Source organism: Pseudophryne corroboree, chromosome 1, assembly GCF_028390025.1.
Source record: "Pseudophryne corroboree isolate aPseCor3 chromosome 1, aPseCor3.hap2, whole genome shotgun sequence".
Lineage (NCBI taxonomy): Eukaryota > Metazoa > Chordata > Amphibia > Anura > Myobatrachidae > Pseudophryne > Pseudophryne corroboree.
Genome location: NC_086444.1, coordinates 1,132,831,852 through 1,132,852,331, shown reverse-complemented (window position 1 = coordinate 1,132,852,331; position 20,480 = coordinate 1,132,831,852). Strand labels below are relative to the sequence as shown.

Below are 20,480 nucleotides of genomic sequence, written 5' to 3'. Positions count from 1 at the left end.
CCGAGGCTGGTTATGCTTAGGAGGGGGGAAACCACGCAATTTTTTTTCTGATTTTTAACATTCCATTTAAAAAATATATATATATTTTTAAAAATATCTAAATAATACTTGTGCCTCCAAAATAGACAAACCAAGTACCTAATCCCTTCTAATATAAATATATATGCTATTACCAATAAAAAAAAACACAAAAAAACATGTTTTTTAAATTTTTTATTAGATTCCGCCAGCAAAGTGTGGCGGATTGAAAATGACGAATTTACTGTCTAAAAGCACTGTTGTCGAATTTACAAACTTCAATTGAATATACTTTTGTCGAATTGCCGCATTTGTACCATTGCAGAAATGTCGAATTTGACAAATGTCGAATTTCAAAAAGTCGAATTTGACGATAAGTACTAAATTGCATTGTCAAATTTTTTTTTTGGGCGAAAATGTCCCGTTTTTCGACATTTTCGGGAATTCGACCGCAATTGCATATACCCCTATGTCTTTTGTTCCTGTGGTCTGTATGTTGATTGGTTCTACAGCAGTTATTTAGGGCTCATTGTTACTTCCTGGCATGCGCAGCATGAGTACTGTGATACATTGCGTGCGTTACACTGTTAAGCTGAGTACACATTTGTCCAAACCTCCAGGGATCCACCTACAGAGCAGACTGCTGACACAAATCCTACACCCAGTCCAACACCCAATCTATACAAACACAATATTCCTCTTTTGCTGCAGATCTGCGATCTGCATCTGCTGAACCCATCTGCTGAAGAGATTGTGTCACCATGCATACAGTGCCTTGCTAAAGTATTCACCTCCCCTTGGCTTTTTACCTATTTTGTTACATTACAACCTGTAATTTAAAAAAAAAAAAATTTAATCTGAATTTTGTGTGATGGATCTGCACAAAATATCTAAGTGGGTTAAGTGAAATGAGAAAATTTTATAAAAAAAATAATTTTTATAAATAAAAATGTGAAAAATGGCGTGTGCGTATGTATTCACTCCCTTTGCTTTGAAGCCCCTCAAGAGTTCTGGTGACCAGAAGTCACATAATTGGTGAAATGAAGTCCACCTGTGTGCAATCTAAGTGTCACATGAGCTGTCGGTATAAACACACCTTTTCTGAAAGGCCCCAGAGGCTGCAACCCCACTAAGCAAGAGGCATCACACCATGAAGACCAAGGAGCTCTCCAAACAAGTCAGGGACAAAGTTGTTGAGAAGTACAAGTCAGGGTTGGGTTATAAAAAAATATCCAAGTCTTTGATAATCCCCCGGAGCACCATCAAATCCATCATCTTCAAATGGTACCACAACAAACTTGCCAAAAGAGGGCTGGCCATCAAAACACACAGACCGGGCAAGGAGGGCATTAATCAGAGAGGTAGCACAGAGACCAAAGGTAACCCTGAAGGAGCTGCAGAGTTCCACAGCAGAGACTGGTGTATCTGCGCATGTGACCATAATAAGCCGTACACTCCATAGAGCTGGGCTTTATAGAAGAGTGGCTAGAAAAAAGCTATTACTTAGTGTTAAAAATAAGAAGGCACATTTGAGTTTGCCAAAAGGTATGTGGACAACCCCAAATGTATGGAGGAAGGTGCTCTGGTCAGATGAGACTAAAATTTAACTTTTCGGCCACCAAAGTAAAACACTGTTTGGCACAATCCCAACACATCCCATCACCCCAAGAACACCATCCCCACAGTGAAACATGGTGGTGGCAGCATCATGTTGTGGGGATGTTTTTCAGCAGCAGGGACTGGTAAACTGTTTTGAGTCAAGGGACAGATGGATGGTGCTAAATACAGGGATATTCTTGAGCAAAACCTGTTTCAGTCTGCCTGTAATTTGAGACTGGGACGGCGGTTCACCTTCCAGTAGGACAATAACCCGAAGCATACTGCTAAAGCAACACTCAAGTGGTTTAAGGGGAAACATTTAAATGTGTTGGAATGGCCTAGTCAAAGCCAAGATCTCAATCCAATTGATAATCTGTGGTCAGACTTGAAGATTGCTGTTCACAAGCGGAAACCATCCAACATGAAGGAACTGGAGCAGTTTTACCTTGAGGAATGGGCAAAAATCCCAGTGACAAGATGTGGCAAGCTCACAAAGACTTATCCAAAGCTACTAGCAGCTGTAATTGCCGCAAAAGGTGGCTCTACAAAGTACTAACTTTAGGGTGGTGAATAGTTATGCACGCTGAAGTTTTCTGTTATTTTTCCCTATTTGTTGTTTGCTTCACAATAAAAAAAAAACCTCTTCAAAGTTGTAGGCATGTTCTGTGAATGAAATTATGCAAATCTTCAAACAATCCATTTTAATTCCAAGTTGGGAGGCAACAAAACATGAAAAATGCAAAGGGAGGTGAATACTTTAGCAAGCACTATACTCGCCTATACTGGTCTGGTGATTGACAATTGTGTCGCCTGATTTTTCAGCAGGTTAAAAATCTTTTGACAAGACCATGGGTTATATTTACTAAAATTCAATGTTGGGAAGGACTTTTTGAATCTTCCAAATCGATTGAAATCGATACCTTTTGGTGTTTCTAAACTTTTTGAAAATTGCCTTATTTACTAAAAATCGATTTTTCATTCGATTTTCAAATCAAATTCGATGTGGATTCATGTTTGGAAGGGATTTATAATTGAATGTATGAAATCCCTTCCTAAATCGAACCTCAAATCCCCATTGAAATCCCCAGCAAAATCAAATGCAAAATCGAATAGAATGCCCTTATTGCTTCCTATTGGTTTAAATGTATCACATGCACACAAATTAAAGGGGAAACTTTCTCTTGACACTGTTTGAAACATGAAAACATAATTAATGTGTTGTTTTTTTTTTGGGTGATTATGCAATTGACGGCAGCAGAGCACAATGTTGAACTTTTTGCATTTTTAATAAAATTTGTCATGGATTGGATGGCTATATTTGCCTCTTTATTGGATGCTTTATTAACACATACTGGTATCTTACATAACAATCATCCCTCTGGCATTTGTCCAACAAGATTTTTAACATACAGGGATGAATTGCTGAGGATGTAGGCATCATGCGATGAATCAGGATAGGCAGTTACTTCACTCATGTTTTTTGGTAAATTTCAATTATTTTTCTGCAAAATTGTCCAATATTGTGCTCTGGTGCAGTCTGTTGCATAATTAAAATAATTATGTCTAGAAGTATAAATATGTGCTCTATTCAACTCATGAAGCTGCTGCTGATGCTCAGATTGATTCTCCAGAGTTTTCTCAGTCAGGTGGTGTTTTGCATTATGTACACATAGGTGCACAACATACCATAGCCTTAGCATCAATTTGTGCTACTTCCACACTGCCCTATTTGTTTTTTGGTTACTTAAAAAGTCATCACTATCAAATTACTATCTTTATAATGGGTTTAGAAGCCAAAATCAAATGTCTAAACATTTGGAGATTTGAGGTTCGATTTGAGGTTCGATTTTGCGGTCGATTACTTTAGTAAATTTGGGGATTTCATCTTGTTCTATGGGAAAACATCTATGTTTTTCAGAAATTTGATTTCTATTGGGATAGGAGTAGAATCTGCCTTTCAAATCAATTTGACATTCGATTTGAGCTTTAGTAAATCTGTTCAACCCAAATCGAATGGAAATCGATTGAAACAGAATGCTATATCCCTTGAATCACCAAAATCGTACTTTAGTAAATTTTGCCCCAGGCGACCAGGTTTGGATGAAACCAGAGGTCTTGAGAGCATACACACTTTACCTAATATCTGACCAGCCGTTAGGGTGGAGGTTGGATTGGATGAGAATTGGACAAGTTTGTACCCAGCTTTAGAAACATTTACGTAAAACAATAGCATTAGTGATGTTTCCTGTAAGTTGGGTACACACCTGAATGATTTTATAAACTAAGCGACAGTCCTTCCAATGTCACTAGCAATTATACAATCCCAGAACACACGAATTCAAGCATTCACACTCTGTAATCATCATTCCAATCACACATATATTATGCACCAGGATCGTAAGTAATTAATCAGTTCAGAGGATGTTTTCAAAGGAATGATTAGACAGCAGCTTGTATGATTGTGTTGTTATGCATACACACTCGTAAGTGGGGTACACACGTTGCGATGGGTGCTTAAATTCTAAGCAGTCTGACTAGATTGCTCCGCGTGTATGCCCCATAGCGATAGAGATGCGCGGCCCCACGCGGCGCTATCGACGGTTGTAGATGGGCCTGCTTGCAGGCACAATCTAGTCAGATCGCTTACTTCACCGCTGGGAAGAAGATCTGCAAAACTCAGTATAAAATTAAAAATGATACTGTACTCTAGAAAGGGGTACCAGCCAGGATCCCGATACCCGGTGAAATGCCGGTGGTCAGAATCCTACCCGCCGCCCGGATCCCCCACTTGGGTGATGGTCCACGTCACCACCGGAGGGGGAAGAGATAAGTGTGGGCCCGAAGCGTGGCGAGTGCAGTAAGCTCGCGAGGGGACGCGCTACACTCACTGCCGGTATTCCGGCTGTTGGGATTCTGGCTTCGGTCTGCTGACTGCCGGGGTACCGACAGCCGGGATATCATATTGATTCCGTACTATGTAATACTGGCTGGTGCAAGTTTATAGCATTAAGAATGTAAGTTGCTCTGAGGCTGTGATATCCTCCTTTAGTGAGACATGGTTAAATTTCCCTGTCACTCAGGAGTAGATGTATGAACTGCCGTTAAGGGGCATTTTGGTATCCGCACGTTATGTGCCGCAGATACCGTATCCCCAGATGTATCATGGCCGCAGTGTCTGATCGATGCCTGGGGCCGTACACACGCCAGTCTTTATCTGCGCTTCTATCTTTTTGATAGCGCCCGATATGCTAGGCCAGTGGTTTCCAAACTTTTTTGAATCACGGCACCCTAGAATTTCAGTTTTTTTTTCACGGCACCCCTAGGCCAAAAATTTCTTATTGAGAAATTTAGAAAGAAATATTACATTAAGTAGATGGCGTTTATATGTCATCCTTAGGGTCAGTTGTGTGGTGAGGGACAAGATTTGCTTCTGTTTGGCCACATATTTTATGACTGGCAGCCACCAGCACTGGTTTTGCCTATTATATTGACCATGAATAATTTGAATTGGTCCTGGACCGCCAACCCAGGGCACCCATGCAAGTGTCCCGAGGCACCCCAGGGAGCCATGGCACACAGTTTGGGAACCTCAGTGCTAGGCAATGTATGAACGGTCAGTGGCAGTGCACCGACCGCTCCAACAACTGCAGCTGTTGGTTACAACAGCTGCAGCTGTCTTTGCCACAGCACAGCCCTAGCTGTCGGCTCTGTGCATTGAAAAATCAATAAAGTTTTTTTTTTTTTAAATTAGCCACGGGTGCCTGTGGGAGAAAGTGCTGCGCAGGCGCTATCAGTACATCTCCAATGCCGATCAGGAGTGCCGAAAGTGTGAGGGCGCAGATCACCAGACAGGTGGTTTAATGCTCTTCCACAACAACAGCTGCATTAGTACATGCTGCCATAATATAGAGCCGCGTCTCCATGATCCGGAGGTGAAGCAGGTCTGCACAAATAATGCACGCGGCCTGCAGCTTCATTCATCTGCCCTGAGTGTACTGTCCACTAAAGTAGTGTTCCCAGCCGCGTCACCAGTACCGGCACAAGCAGCGATCTGTTCAGGGAACAATTTACTTAATGTGGTGAAATAATGACAGATTTTGCTTGCGGTAACTCAACCATCCCCCAAAGTGTCAGCTAATGAGCACCTAACTGCCATGTTACAGGCTGTGTTTGAAAAATGACAGGAGCTGATTTTCTGGTCCTTTATCTCTCTCCAAGCTTTGATACATTTCCTCCTGGGACTGATTCTGCATCAGAAGCATCTGCGTCCACCTTTCTGTCCGGTGAAGGCAGCCTGCTTGCTTCCTTATGCTAATACGTCTATGCGCCATGTATTCCGAATATCTGTGTATCCGCAAGAGAAAGAGCAGGCCGCTCACTGTTTTCCCATCCGCATCCCCCGTAATTAATATCAGGGCTTGCACCAGAATCAGCCCCATTATCTGAAAATAAGTTTTACTGGAGGCGGTGGGGTGAGGGAGGGGAGTTGTCAGTGAAAAGTGGGTGTGATGACAAGATTGCAATATCACACCCACACACACACACACTGCACAGTGCCATTATTACTGCATTGTGAAGCAGGGGGCGAGGTCATGATGACACGGTTCACTGCAAATTGCAGCAGCTGCCAACTGGACCACCCACTTTTGGCATGTACGTGGATGGCTGTGGGGGTATGGCGGCTGGCACGGGAGACCTGTCGACTTTTCTGGGTGGCCGGGAACGTCACCCGATTTACGGGAGCTTCCCAGTCGTTCCAGAAGAGTAGGCATGTATGCGCGGCTAACCTACCACTTACCAGTAACTAGTGAGTGTGCGTAGCCTGCCACTGTAATGCGCCCATTTTTGCAATGAAGGGATTTTCAGCCTAAAATAGATACTGCAGGAAGCTAAAAGCATTGCAATTTCCATCTATTACATAATGCAAAGTGCTCATTTGCAAGGTTAGATTTCTCTCCTCCCAAATAGTCGATATCAACATTGATCAATATGGTATTATTTATTCAGCGTTCATGATTCCAGTAAACATCTCTAAAAAGCACCGCACTGTTATTGTTGTTTTGGAAGTGTTCCTGCTCTGGGAATAGATTATCTAGCAAACGCATCCCTCACACTGAGCAAACGCTTAAAGGAGAACAGCAAATAGATAATATAGGTGCTTTACTTAAGTCTGTATGTTGGGGGTCATCATTCTGAGTTGATCGCTAGCTGCCGTTGTTCGCTGCGTAGTGATCAGTGGATTAAATGGCTAATCTGCGCATGCGTATGCTCCGTAATGCGCACGCGCATTGTATGGGTACAAAGTCCATTGTGGTTTCCACTGGTTCTAGCGACGATTCCAATCGCACAGCCGGCCGCAAGGAGATTGACAGAAAGAGGGCGATTCTGGGTGTCAACTGACCATTTTCAGGGAGTGCTTAGAAAAACGCAGGCGTTGCAGAAAAAACGCAGGAGTGGCTGGCCGTTCACTGGGCGGGTGTGTGACGTCAAAAGCCGTCCCTCCGTCGTTAGAATCAACGCACACGAAGAGTAACTACAGGGCTGGTCTTGTTTTGCACAAAAAGATTTTGCAGGCGCTCTGCTGCACAAGCATTCGCACTTCTGCAAAGCACAAATACACTCCCCGGTGGGCGGCGACAATGCATTTGCACGGCTGCTAAAAACTGATAGCGAGCGATCAACTCGGAATGACCCCCGTTATTCCCCTCTTCACCAGTATTGGTGCAACATTGCCATAAGATTGCTGATATATATCTGCAATAGTGAATGTCTATTTCATTTAAACTGCTAATGTAAAATAAGAATAATCAAGAATATTGTATAAATTACCAACCAATCAGCTCATAACTGTCACAGGCTGTGTTTGAAGAGTGACAAGAGCTGATCGGTTGGTACTTTATCTTTGATACGATTGCCCCCTGTATATATTTCCCTGTTGCAATAACGTGGCTTACCTCCCAACTTTTCAGGTCATATATAGACCCATATAGGGGCCCTAGCCTCGGGTGGGAGGGGCATGGCCTTGTCAAAGTGGGTGTGGCCTCGCAAAAACTGACCCATTTTCCAGCATTTTGGTGCTCACCTCCCGGTTCTGAATAGATGTTGTGAGGAGCAGAGCAATGGGTGATAAAACCTGCCCGCGGGTGGGACAGTGTCCAAATAGCAGGACTGTGCCGCTGGAAGTGGTACAGTTGAGAGGTATGTAGTGGTAGAAATCCCCCCCGATATATACAGTATGTCTGTGCTAACATGCGTCCCATTTCAGAAGTGTAAATCTTGCCATTTAGCTGCTTCACTCCTTGAGATACCAGTTGCATGAGGCTGTAATATCAACATAACTACATACTGTACATAAGTTCTGTACAGTGGGATCCAGTCAGGATCCCGCAGTCGGGATCCTAGCAGTCGAAATACCGATGCCGGAATCCCGACTAGGATCACAATCCCGGCGCCGGAATACCGCTCGCCGGGACCCCGAATATCTGTTTGCCGGGCAGCTGGAGAGGTAAACGTAGGAGTGGGTTAGGTTTAGGATGCGGGGGAGGGTTAGGTTTATGCTGCGGGGAAGGAGGGTTAGGTTTAGGCTGCGCTGAGGAAGGGTTAGGTTTATGCTGCGGGGAAGGAGGGTTAGGTTTAGGCTGCAGGGAGGAAGGGTTAGGTTTAGGCTACGGGAAGGGGAGGCGTTAGGTTTAGGCTGCTAAAATGAAGGGTTAGGAGGGTAGACGAGGGGTCAACTTACCATCTAACCATCAAGATGCTGCTGTCGGTATTCTGACCGTCGGTATCCCGACTTCCAGCATATCAGCCCCAACCCCTATAGAATGTAGGGTTGTTAACAGTATTACTGGGTTATTCGCCTACTCCTGTGTACTACATACAAATCGTATGGCGGATATTTATGAAAGGCAGCAATCACCTTTCCTGGCCATTTTGTAATCGCTTCTGCTTGTTCTCAGGATTGTGCCTGTGGTGGCTTCAAAGACACATGTATGTTTAGGCTGCTTTGTGACTTTGTAGCACAGAATTACAAAATAATAGTAGACTTTAAAGCCCAATATCTAAAAGTACTTATTGGTGTGCCATACTCAGGGACTTTCATTGGTTATAAAATAAAAATGTGTCCTAATGAATTACTAGTCACCTGAGGCTGTTTTTGTAAGCAGGAAGTGGGTGATGACCAGAGGTTAAAGTGAGCCGGAACGGGGCGGAACTGCATTCCGTCAGTTACTTTTGGAGCCGGAATGCAGTTCCGCCTCCTCCAGCTCACCTAACCCAAAGGAGATGCCGGGCGCCCACTGAGATTGTGTTACCAGCGAATTCCTCTCAGCGGCAGCCGGTGCAGGAGCTTACTGTTGAGCTCCGGCTCCCGAGTCCCGCAGAGTGCACTATGGGAGAGATGTCTTGATGTCTCTCCTATAGTTCCGAGGAGCGGGTGGCCGGGCGGAGGGCAGCGGTCCAGAAGCAGGAGCGGGGCTGGTGAGTATTGTGATGGGTTGTATTTTTTTTGGGGGGAGGGGGTTGTGTGTGTGTGTAAGCGGCGCTTCTGGGGGGGGGGGGGGAACCAGCTGGGGGCATATCTAGTGGAGGCAAACCAACTGCGGGCATATCTAATGGGAGCAAAACTGCTGGAGACATATCTAGTGGGGGCAAAACTACTGGGGGCATATCTACTGGGAGCATATCTACAGGAGGCATATATACTGAGGTCATAACTACAGAAGGCATATCTACTGGGGGCATTGCATAGGGGGGCATATCTACTGGGAGCATAACTGCAGGGGGTATATCTACTGGGGGCATAACTACAGGGGGCATAACTACAGGGGGCATATCTACTGGGGGCATAACTACAGCGGGCATATCTACTGGGGGCATAACTACAAGGGGCATATCTATTGGGGGCATAACTACTGGAGGGCATTACTACTGGGGCAATACTACATGGGGGCATTGCATGGGGGGACATTTAATAATGGGCATCACTCCTGGGGACATAAGGGGCACTACTACTGGGGGCACCGTATAAGTGGCACCAATACTATGGGCTCTACATAAGGGCACTACAACTGTGGGCACTACCACTACAGTGGGCACTGCATAAGGGGCACTACTACTGAGGGTATTGTATAAGGGGCACTACTGCTGTGGGCATTATGTGTATTTGGGATGCTACTACTGTGGGCTTTGTGTATAACACTACTATGTGGTGTAATGAGAATAAGTCTGTGCTACTGTGCGGCATATTTTGAATTGGGGATACTATTAGGTGACCACGCCCTTTTTACGCACTCAATCCCTTTATTACACGAGTGTGGGGGGATGTGAGTTCCACCACCTCTCTAGAACCACTTTAAGCACTGGTGATGACATCACTTCCGGTCACATGATCTGCAGATGGGTCCATGTTTATCTTGACCTTTAATAGGATTAACTGAGACTGGGCAGTCGGATTTAGGGGGTCATTCCGAGTTGTTCGCTCGGTAAATTTCTTCGCATCGCAGCGATTTTCCGCTTAGTGCGCATGCGCAATGTCCGCACTGCGACTGCGCCAAGTAAATTTGCTATGCAGTTAGGAAGTTTACTCACGGTTTTTTCCTCGTTCTGGTGATCGTAATGTGATTGACAGGAAGTGGGTGTTTCTGGGCGGAAACTGGACGTTTTATGGGTTGTGTGAAAAAACGCTACCGTTTCTGGGAAAAACGCGGGAGTGGCTGGAGAAACGGAGGAGTGTCTGGGCGAACGCTGGGTGTGTTTGTGACGTCAAACCAGGAAAGACAAGCACTGAACTGATCGCAGATGCCGAGTAAGTCTCGAGTTACTCAGAAACTGCACAGAGATGTCTTATCGCAATATTGCAAATCTTTCGTTCGCAATTTTAAGAAGCTAAGATTCACTCCCAGTAGGCGGCGGCTTAGCGTGTGCAAAGCTGCTAAAAGCAGCTTGCGAGCGAACAACTCGGAATGACCCCCTTAGTCCCCTGCTGTAATGACTTAATCCCCTGCTGTATTGTTCTCTGTATTGTATTGCAGCTGAGAACAATAGATGAAGGGTTTATGTTAATAAACCATGTTGTGCCTAGGCGCAGCAAACTAGCCAAGATAACCGTGGACCCATCTGTAAGACTGGTATTTAGGTAGGAGCAGCGCACTTGGTGGGGTTTGTCCGTCCAATACTGTGGTGGTGACCCTGTCCTGAGGAAGGCCATTGTGTGGCCGAAATGTTGGCCTGTAATGTCAATTTGATGTTGTGAGTAATACAAACTTTAAATTAGCAAGTCACTGGTGAGTGTACTCTTATTTATAGATTTTGATTTTATATATATATATATATATATATATAAAAAGTATAGACTACCTATACTCCGAAGAAAATGGATTCAGGTGTGTAGCGACTACAGGCGTCTCCATCCGGGCGAGTGCATGCGCCCAGACGGAGACGATTTCCCATTCATAGCACACATTTCAAAACACTACAGGTTTCAAACCCATGACATTCCATATTGCAGTCAGACCACTTAACATATGTAGGTATTTGCTCCTGTATGGGAATTAGGTGAGTATTTTGAAATGTGTGCCTTAAATATAGGAGTGTGTGACTGAAGAGACATGAGGGGGAGATGGGGGCAACTAGGTGATGCCGGGGATTAACAAGGAGGACGCTGCAAGTGAGATAGATGGCAGAACAGCGCCCCCTGCCTTGCGGTGCAATATGCATTGGCACATGTTGCACCACCCTAGTTACGGCCCTGTACGAACCCATAGCTATCAATCAGCAGTTACATTTGCTCCAATTAGTTGAGAAGAAGTTAACAATGAGAGATTGAACTGTAGAATTAGCTCACTCACTTCATTATTATTCATTGCTGTAATTTAATAAACAGGTGCAAAGTGTTGCAACTCACAGCAACCGGTCAGACACAATTTTCCTAGAGCCGTCTAATAGGTGACAGAAAATTGTGCATTTGATCCACATTTATGCAGCATTACTATATAGTGCTTTTAAGCAACAGTAAATTATAAAGAGGATCATTACAGAGATGCACATCTTCCATACTGCAGTATTTATTTTGTCTTTCTCCTGTGATTGCATCTGTTATAATTTGTTGCATCTGCCTGTTTTGTTGTGTTTGTCCATGTTTGTGACCCCTATCCTGAAACGTATCACTCACAAGTTTGTCGTCAGTGAAGAAAAACTGTTGGCCGCGTCCGTGTGTGTCGTTTTGGTGTCTAATTGGGTTCACTGCAGTTAAAAGACTTTTAAGTTTGTATTCTTTTTGTTTTGTTCTTTTTGTGCATGTTGCATTAGGCTGCCTTGACATCATAACAACAAGCAATGGTAGGTGCTTACATCTTATTTTATTTCCACACGCTGACTGTTTATTTCAATTGCATTTCTTGATTTACTGTAGTTAACTTGAGTTAGTTTATTGCAAACAAATGTCTTAAATCAGCATTGTTAAAGTATTGAAATGTAACAATGTCTAAAGTTGTTTGAGATTTCATCAGATTGTCTATACCAATATAATACAAATGATGCTGAAAGTAAATACTATACAGTCTTACAGTATAGGCATATGTACAAGTAAGTGTAAACTATGTGTGCGTAACAAGGACATGCCTAAGCTTACTGGGAACTTGTAATATTCACTTAACTTAAATGTTCTAACATATTCCTTTATATTTAGCCCATTATGATATATTCTTATGCTTATATTTTTAATACTGTGCCTTACTGACATTAGTAGTAGATATTACTATGTTATTCTCTGTTATTCATTACTGTATCACCCTAGAAAAAGTCCAGCATGCTTTTGATTTAAGGGTGTTCCGGCCAATATTTTACAAAGCAAAAAAAAAAAGGACACAATCTGCTTATCCAATATTCTGCCTGAACCATGCATAGAAGGCATGATTCTGATTTGGAAGTAAAGCAGAAAAAAAAAAAAAAAAAGCAAGTACAGTACCTATGCGCCGGGGCAAAACTGTGCTGCACTGCAGGTGGTGCAGATGTACAGTGCTGTCGCCAACTGCTGAGCTTGGATAAAATTTGGGGGCATGGCCTAATTGTGGGAGAGGTGGCCGTGCCCCCTTAAGGGAAAAAAGTTTCTGTAGCACCATGGGGGGAAGCCGATCAGCGCTCCCCCCTAACTGCACCAGCCTCTCTGGCTTCACTGCGGCACAGCACACAGCAGCATGTGCTGGGCTGAGGAGAAGAGAACTTCTGCTGCTGCTGCCAAGGAAGTGGGGGTGGGAGGGGGGACCTGTCCCCTGCTGGGCTCCTCTATTAGGCTCGGGCCCAGGTAATTTGTACCCACTCCCCCACCTCTCGGCGGCTTTGCAGATGTAACATGTGGGGAGAGGTTTAGATTTGGGTGGGGTGTGCCGAAACTGAAAACTAAATTGCAGTGTACAAATAGAGCTGTCTTAACATTTGTGGGCTGCATGCAAAAGCAGCCAGTATTTACCCTGCACAGAAACTAATCTAAATGTATTTGCTCCCCTTGCATTACAACAGATACAAAGTTACTTGCTTTTTTTGCTTTACTTCCAAATCAGAATCAGTCCCAGAGTCACCCATAGTCCACATTATCAACCCTAATAGGACAAGTGCAGTAGTGGATAGTCCCAACAAATTAGGTACACACCCTGATTCTAAATATTGGCCCTCATTCCGAGTTGTTCGCTCTCTAGCTGCTTTTAGCAGCATTGCACACGCTAGGCCGCCGCCCTCTGGGAGTGTATCTTAGCGTAGCAGAATAGCGAACGAAAGATTAGCAAAACTGCTACTAAATAATTCTTTGCAGTTTCTGAGTAGCTCCAGACCTACTCACAGATTGTGATCACCTCAGTCCGTTTAGTTCCTGGTTTGATGTCACAAACATGCCCTGCGTTCGGCCAGCCACTCCCCCGTTTCCCCAGACACTCCCGCGTTTTTCCCTGACACGCCTGCGTTTTTTAGCACACTCCCGGAAAACGCTCAGTTACCACCCAGAAATGCCCCTTTCCTGTCAATCATTCACCGAACAGCAGTGCGACTGAAAAGCGTTGCACGAACACCAGCAAATCTACTAAGTTTTGTGTTAAATAACTAAGCGCATGCGTTCTGCGTACCATGCGCATGCGCATTTAGCAACAAATCGCAGCATAGCGAAAATCGGCAACGAGCGAACAACTCGGAATGACCACCCTTGTTTTGGAATATCATGGTGTTATGGGGTTTCTAGAATATTGAGCTGTTTCAGGCTTTTTTTAGTATATTGACAGGCTGAAAACGACAGGTATATAGCAAACATGTGACCAGCATATAGGGGGTCATTCCGAGTTGTTCGCTCGTTATTTTTTTCTCGCAACGGAGCGATTAGTCGCTAATGCGCATGCGCAATGTCCGCAGTGCGACTGCGCCAAGTAAATTTGCTATGCAGTTAGGAATTTTACTCACGGCATTACGAGGTTTTTTCTTCGTTCTGGTGATCGGAGTGTGATTGACAGGAAGTGGGTGTTTCTGGGCGGAAACTGGCCGTTTTATGGGAGTGTGTGAAAAAACGCTACCGTTTCTGGGAAAAACGCGGGAGTGGCTGGAGAAACGGAGGAGTGTCTTGGCGAACGCTGGGTGTGTTTGTGACGTCAAACCAGGAACGACAAGCACTGAACTGATCGCAGATGCCGAGTAAGTGTGGAGCTACTCAGAAACTGCTAAGAAGTGTCTATTCGCAAATTTGCTAATCTTTCGTTCGCAATTTTGATAAGCTAAGATTCACTCCCAGTAGGCGGCGGTTTAGCGTGTGCAAAGCTGCTAAAAGCAGCTTGCGAGCGAACAACTCGGAATGAGGGCCATAGTCCAGCCCTCAGCCTTGTGGCTTTAGGTTCATCAGGCTTACAGAGCTTTTATTTCTTTTTCCCTTTCACATGGGTCACATAGAAGCAGATGTATGAAGCCATTTTATTTTCTCCCTGACGCTTTGTCTGTAAGCCCCTCCTTACGTCTGCTTAAGGGTAAGCATTCTGCCACAATATCAGTAGGGAATAGTGGGGGAGGATAGAAGTGGTTATCATGATAGCACACCAATATGACATAAAACAAGTCTTCTTACTTGTCAGTAAGTACCCTTCAACATAAGTCCTTCCTGTGTCCTACTAAACATATCCACCTGTCAGGCGATAGCTCCTTAGGCAGACCCTCCAGTTCAGTTGTACAGCAGTCGGTGGTATGTGTAGCAGGCGTCACAGTGATTGGTTATCTGACCTGTCTGAGGCAGCATTGCCATTTGATCTCATCTGACATCTAGTTTTGCTGGGGTTAGCTTGCCATGGATAAATTCACATCCGCAACTGTCATGCGAACAGAGTATTTTACTCATATGTGAATTGATGCTTTGCCTTTCTCAGCGGTTCTGAGAGAATGACTCTTCCAGAATAAAAATGTATATTGTATACAGTTCTATATTTAAATATCATTACTTTGACGCATTTACAATCATACAGTCTGTTTAACCCTTGTTTCTTTTTTGATGATATGCATTGAAATGTTGCTGATAATTAGACCATGTTATTAATTTGTGAATAATCCTTAGCTAATCCTTTCATTTACATCTATCTGCACTTTAATCATGAATCATTTTTTTTTTATGTGTAATGTAATGGTTAAAAAAAAAGTTTCCACTTTTTTAAAGGCTAATTACAAGCACTGACATTGGCTAAAGAAAAAGGATTATGCTTTACATAAAATCACCTCAGTTTACAGAAATAACTCCTAATCCTTTAAGTAGAACTGAGTGTCACAATCCTAAATTAGGGTGACCCGCAGTAAATGCGAGCGTGATGTCACACGCAGCTGCTCCGATTAAAAATATGGCAGCGGGCCTTCTGCCGTCGCAGCCAGGCTGCGCCAGCAGGAGGCTTTCCTAATTTCTGCGTCAGTACACTAATTACGGCGCGATCGCAATTAGTGAAGGGTCGCAAAAGGGGGGGGGCAGCGGTTAGAATGCTGGGCGGCCCCCAGCATGCGAGACAAAGGACTGCAAATTCTGTTATAAAGCAGAATTTGCAATCCTTACTGAATAGGATCCTAAATTCCTCTTGTCTTGTGACTTACCTCTACCATCACTCCTGCAGTTTAGTCTACTGTGTGTTGGGTTTAACTCATCTCACCAGTTCCAAGTATCCAAGTATGTTCTGCTTTAATGAGTTCATTACCTGAGAAGTCTGTTCAGCATACAAGCTGTAGTCTGTGTTATTTGCTGCTGAAACTCCTGATTAGCCACCTGAGTGAGAACTCCCCTGTGTGAGTTATCTGCAGGATCTTGTGTTCAGCAGCTAGTCTCCCTGCTCATCACTCCTAGCTGGCAGCGGAGTCTGTACATGCTGCCCCTGCACAGCGCTCTCAGCATTTTGTGTATAATCCTAAGTGTGTCTTTCTGCAGAGCGCCACTTAAACTCAGTATGCTGACTCACAGAATGAATGCAAGAGTTCCCTCCAAAACACAGACTTGGCCACAGCCATGTTGGATTCAGTCAGCTGACCCTCCACAGCCAATCCGGACTCTGCTCTAAGACCAGCTGACCACAGCATCCAATCACCAAACGCTCAGCCTTATAAGTTCCATTTCCTCACTGGCTCAAATTGCCAGGACATCATCGCTTCTGCTACAGTTACAGCTCTGTGCTGAGCTCCCAGGTACCCTGTATCTGTACGGACCCAGTCCGCCTGAATCCAGTTAAAGTCTGGTTTATACAAGTCTCCAGCTACTAGTGTGTTCCAGTCTTCTCTAATAGAGGCTAGCTTCTAGCTACTAACCAGTTCCAGTCTGGTCCCCTGCCGGTTCCAGTCCAGTGCCCTGTCGGGTCCAGTCCAGTCAACTTCCAGATCCAGTCTGGTAATTAAGTGGACTTGCAACTAGATACACCATTCCAGTTAAAGTCTGGCCACAGTCTCCATCTGGTTCCAGTCCAGTCTCCATCTGGTTCCAGTCCAGTCTCCATCTGGTTCCAGTCCAGTCTCCATCTGGTTCCAGTCCAGTCACCATCTGGTTCCAGTCCAGTTCACTTTCCAGTTCCAGTTTCCTGTACAATAAAGTTATTTTTAGTTTTATAAATGCCTTCCGGCTATTCACTCACCTTAAGCTCCTGCTTCAGCAGTCCACGCCTACCTAAGCCATGCCCAACCCTCAGGCGTGACATTGAGCTTGAAATTGTCTGTAAAAATTCTGACAATTTAAACACACTGTTTAAATTGCAAGTTAAGCATCTTTTATATAATTTTGTATAGGTAGCATCTTACAAATCATTATCTCTTTCTCTATAACGCTGCAGAAGGTAACTAAACATGACTGCCATTGCTCTCAGCATGGCACATGATGGCAGAGAAGGGAGAAGGAAGGGCAAGATGCCAAAATGCCAGAACAGACATAAAATACATTCGAGGAAATGTATAAAATTTTCCTGTTTTCCCAGTGTTTTTGGACTGTAAATACTGGATTTTTTTTTAGTTTGGAAGATTAATATTCATGATGCAGGTTTATGAAAACTGCTGCCATTCTAGGTGGGTTACTCGAACATAATCTCTCACAGATCACTCCTGATTGGCTACCCATGTACAAAATAGGTGGGCTTGCTGTATAACTCATTTTCAGTGGGAAGTTCTAAAAAAAATTTTACCCATTGGACTATATTGTATCAAGATAAAAGGTAGTATACGTACTATACAACAGAAAATCTGGGAGCAACATTAAATATTAAATAATATAAAAAAATAAAGGAGGCACAATTGTTAACTAATGGAGCATATATTATATTTTCTAAATACAAAAAAATTCAAATTAGAACATTCTGTAGGTCTATAGCCACAGCTGCCCGATAGTGTCGCGGTGATCCAATGCTGTGTCCTAGGACGTGGCTCGGGTCACTACTGCAGCAGGAGGCATCTACTTGTAATGGATGCCTTCTGCTGCATTTACATACATTAGCTATCGCACTTCAATAGCTATTTCTCTAGCATCCATAAGGGATATTGGGGACAGATTAGTACGATGGGGTATAGATGGGTCCAAAGGAGCCAGTGCACTTTAAATGTCTTCAACTGGCTGTGCTGGCTCCTCCCCTCTATGCCTCCTCCTACAGGTCAGTTTAGAAAAAAGTGCCCTCAGGAGAGGATGCACGCTCTGCAAGCTCCAGAGTTTTTTCTTCAATTTCTTTTAAACTTTTATTTCTTTCGGTATGCTGTTTGGACAATGTCACGATCCTCACTATAGTTCTCATATTTGGTGACTAACCTCTGCCATCTCTGTCCTGGATCCTGCATCTTTCTGCTCACTGGGATAAACAACTTGCCAATACCATGAGTTTCCTAAGTCCTGAGTTCTCTGCCTGGAAGGTAAGAGTTAACGAGCTCCACCTGTGGTGATTAATCTCCTGTGTGAGTCTGAATTCAGCAATCTGAAGTTTAGGCCTAAAAGCCAGCATCCTCTGTTTGTTTGCAGTTCAGGCTTCAGTGTTCTTTTGGCCTGCTAGGCCTCACTCCACATCACAGCCTAGTCTAGAGTACTCACATGACAGTGACTGTTCACCTGACCCAGAGCTGTCCAATCCTGTGCCAGCCTGAGACCTCTCTGAATCACCTGACACTGCTCACCATTCACCAAGGACCAGGAAGTATAAGTCAGGAGACTTGAGTTGAAAACTTTGCCAGTTCCTTGTGTCACACACAGCTCTGTGTGAGCTCTGAAGCTGAGCTCCCTAAAGGTAACCCTTGTATTTCAGTTCCTGTAAAAACTCTGTTCCTTTGCTACACAGTTTGGATTACATTTGTATTACCATTGATAGCCAGTATTCCACAGTCTCAACTTAAAGGCACAGCTGCAGTATTCCATAGTTTCATCTTAAAGTCACAGTCGCAGTATTCCACGGTCTCAACTTAAAACCACAGCTGCAGTATTCTACCGTCTCATCTTAAAGTCACAGCCGCAGTGTTCTTCAGCCTCGTCCTAAAGTCACAGCCACAGTCATCATTCTACTTTCAGTTGCATTTCCAGTTATATCCGGTACCAGCCCGGATTACAGTTCCATCCCAGTCTCACCGGTAACCAGCCCGGTTCTCAGTCTCACCAGTAACCAGTCCGTCTTACTATCTCGCCAGTAACCTTGAGTACATAAGCACCTACTCCTGTGACACTATCCAGTACAGTCTCACCTATACATTCATCATCCTGCTATCAAAGTCCCTGGTGATCCAGTGGTCAGGATACGGCTTCATCTGCCGAGGCCCGGGTTCGATCCCCGGTCAGGGATTGCTCCTTCTTCTCACTGATTCCTACAGACCAGCCTAATATTCACATAGTCCTCCAGTTGCCTGCACAGACGTCACTAACACCCGGGTTCACAAAAACCACAGTCATGACAGGCAATAGCATACCTGCACCATGGGAGGTAGGCGGGGGTGGGGCGGTCACTGGCCTCTTGAGGTGCAGAGCCGCTTCCCCGCTGCAGGACCACCGTCCTGAGGGGCTGTTTGTTCAGCTGGGCATGGCGCCTTGGCTGTCGCAGCCGCAGCATGCCGCACACCCCTAACGCTGCCTGAAGGTGATCATCGGTGGTGAGTACACACTGGGGACCCCGCTAGGGGGGTCCCCCAGTTCACTGTGCGGCAGAAGCGTGGGTGAGGCGTACGGGTACCTCCTGGGGGGGACCCCCTGTAACCCCTGTGTGAGACTGCCTAAATTTTCTTGTACCAAGCATTTATGTGGGGCTACAAACACATAGGGAGACATGGCCAGTATAAATATTACACAGTAGCTCTGGCGCCATTACGGGGATGGAGCTACATCAGAGCGGGCTCAGAGGCATTTTGACGCCTTCCTCTGCATAAGCAGCAGCAGCCTTATACAGTCCTCCATAATGGTCACACGCTGGATCACTGGTACCGGGTGTAGAGGGGGAGAGCCGCTATATTGTGCACAAATATCATTCCTTTGAGGGAATTTTCATAATACAGTCTCACTGTTGGTTATGTATATGTACAACGCTGACAGCCTCACTGGGGCTGTGAAGCGCTGGGTGCGCTGGTGTCCTCTTTCCTGTATCTCCTCTCACATGCAATAGGGCAGGCTTGTATTGTATTTCAGGCTGTGTTATATGTGTATTGTACCTGTTTTTCTTATTCACAATGGTAAAATAGAAGTCATGCAGTGTATGTAATGCTAGATTCTCCCCTATCTCATCTGGCTCAATATCATGTGAGCAGTGTAGTCAGTCATCACAAAATGCTGATGACGATGTGGGGGCGAGTCAAGAACCCACCTCGCTGAGGGCTATCAAAACTATGATGTCTGATATGTCATCTCAACTCACTGCAAATGCCAATAAAACTCAGGAACTGCAACAAGCAGTGGCAAAACTAGCTGCTAAACATACCCCCCTGTCTACTGCAGGTGCACAAAAACGTGCTTTACCTGCACTACTGTCAGATACTGATGATGATATACAGGATGATGGGGATGATGTGGATCCCATAAGTGGGGACTCCACCCCTACACAGGGTATTGAACCCCTCATATTAGCTATTCGGGATGTGTTAAAGCTCCCCCTGGAGGATGCTAATAATCGGCAGTCATTTTTCCTCCCACAAGACAAAATGACAGTCACATTTCCTGACTCCAAGGAATTGGATGATTTATTTAAAATAGCCAGGAAAAATCCAGATAAAAAATATCAGGTGTCCAAGCAGTTTTTGCATACCTTCCCCTTTGCCCCTGAAGGCAGGAAATTCTGGGAAGAATCTCCAGCAGTAGACATCTCAGTCTCTCGCCTTTCTAAAAAGGCGGTACTTCCTGCTTCGGGCTCCTTTACGGTAAAGGACCTGGTAGATAGGAA

At 44.6% G+C, this 20,480-nt stretch overlaps 1 protein-coding gene across 4 annotated transcripts in view; it reads left to right on the top strand.

The window, feature by feature from the left end:
• Positions 1 to 20,480, top strand: part of PPP2R2C (protein phosphatase 2 regulatory subunit Bgamma) — a 319,744-nt gene that overhangs the window by 110,565 nt on the left and 188,699 nt on the right. For 2 of the 4 annotated variants that reach the window (XM_063923610.1, XM_063923629.1), the window contains one exon: positions 11,923 to 11,952. The exons of the other annotated variants lie outside the window; for them this stretch is intronic. In XM_063923610.1, the coding sequence (XP_063779680.1) occupies positions 11,923 to 11,952 (30 nt within the window). The remainder of the gene's footprint in view (positions 1 to 11,922; positions 11,953 to 20,480) is intronic. 4 annotated transcript variants of the gene reach the window in all.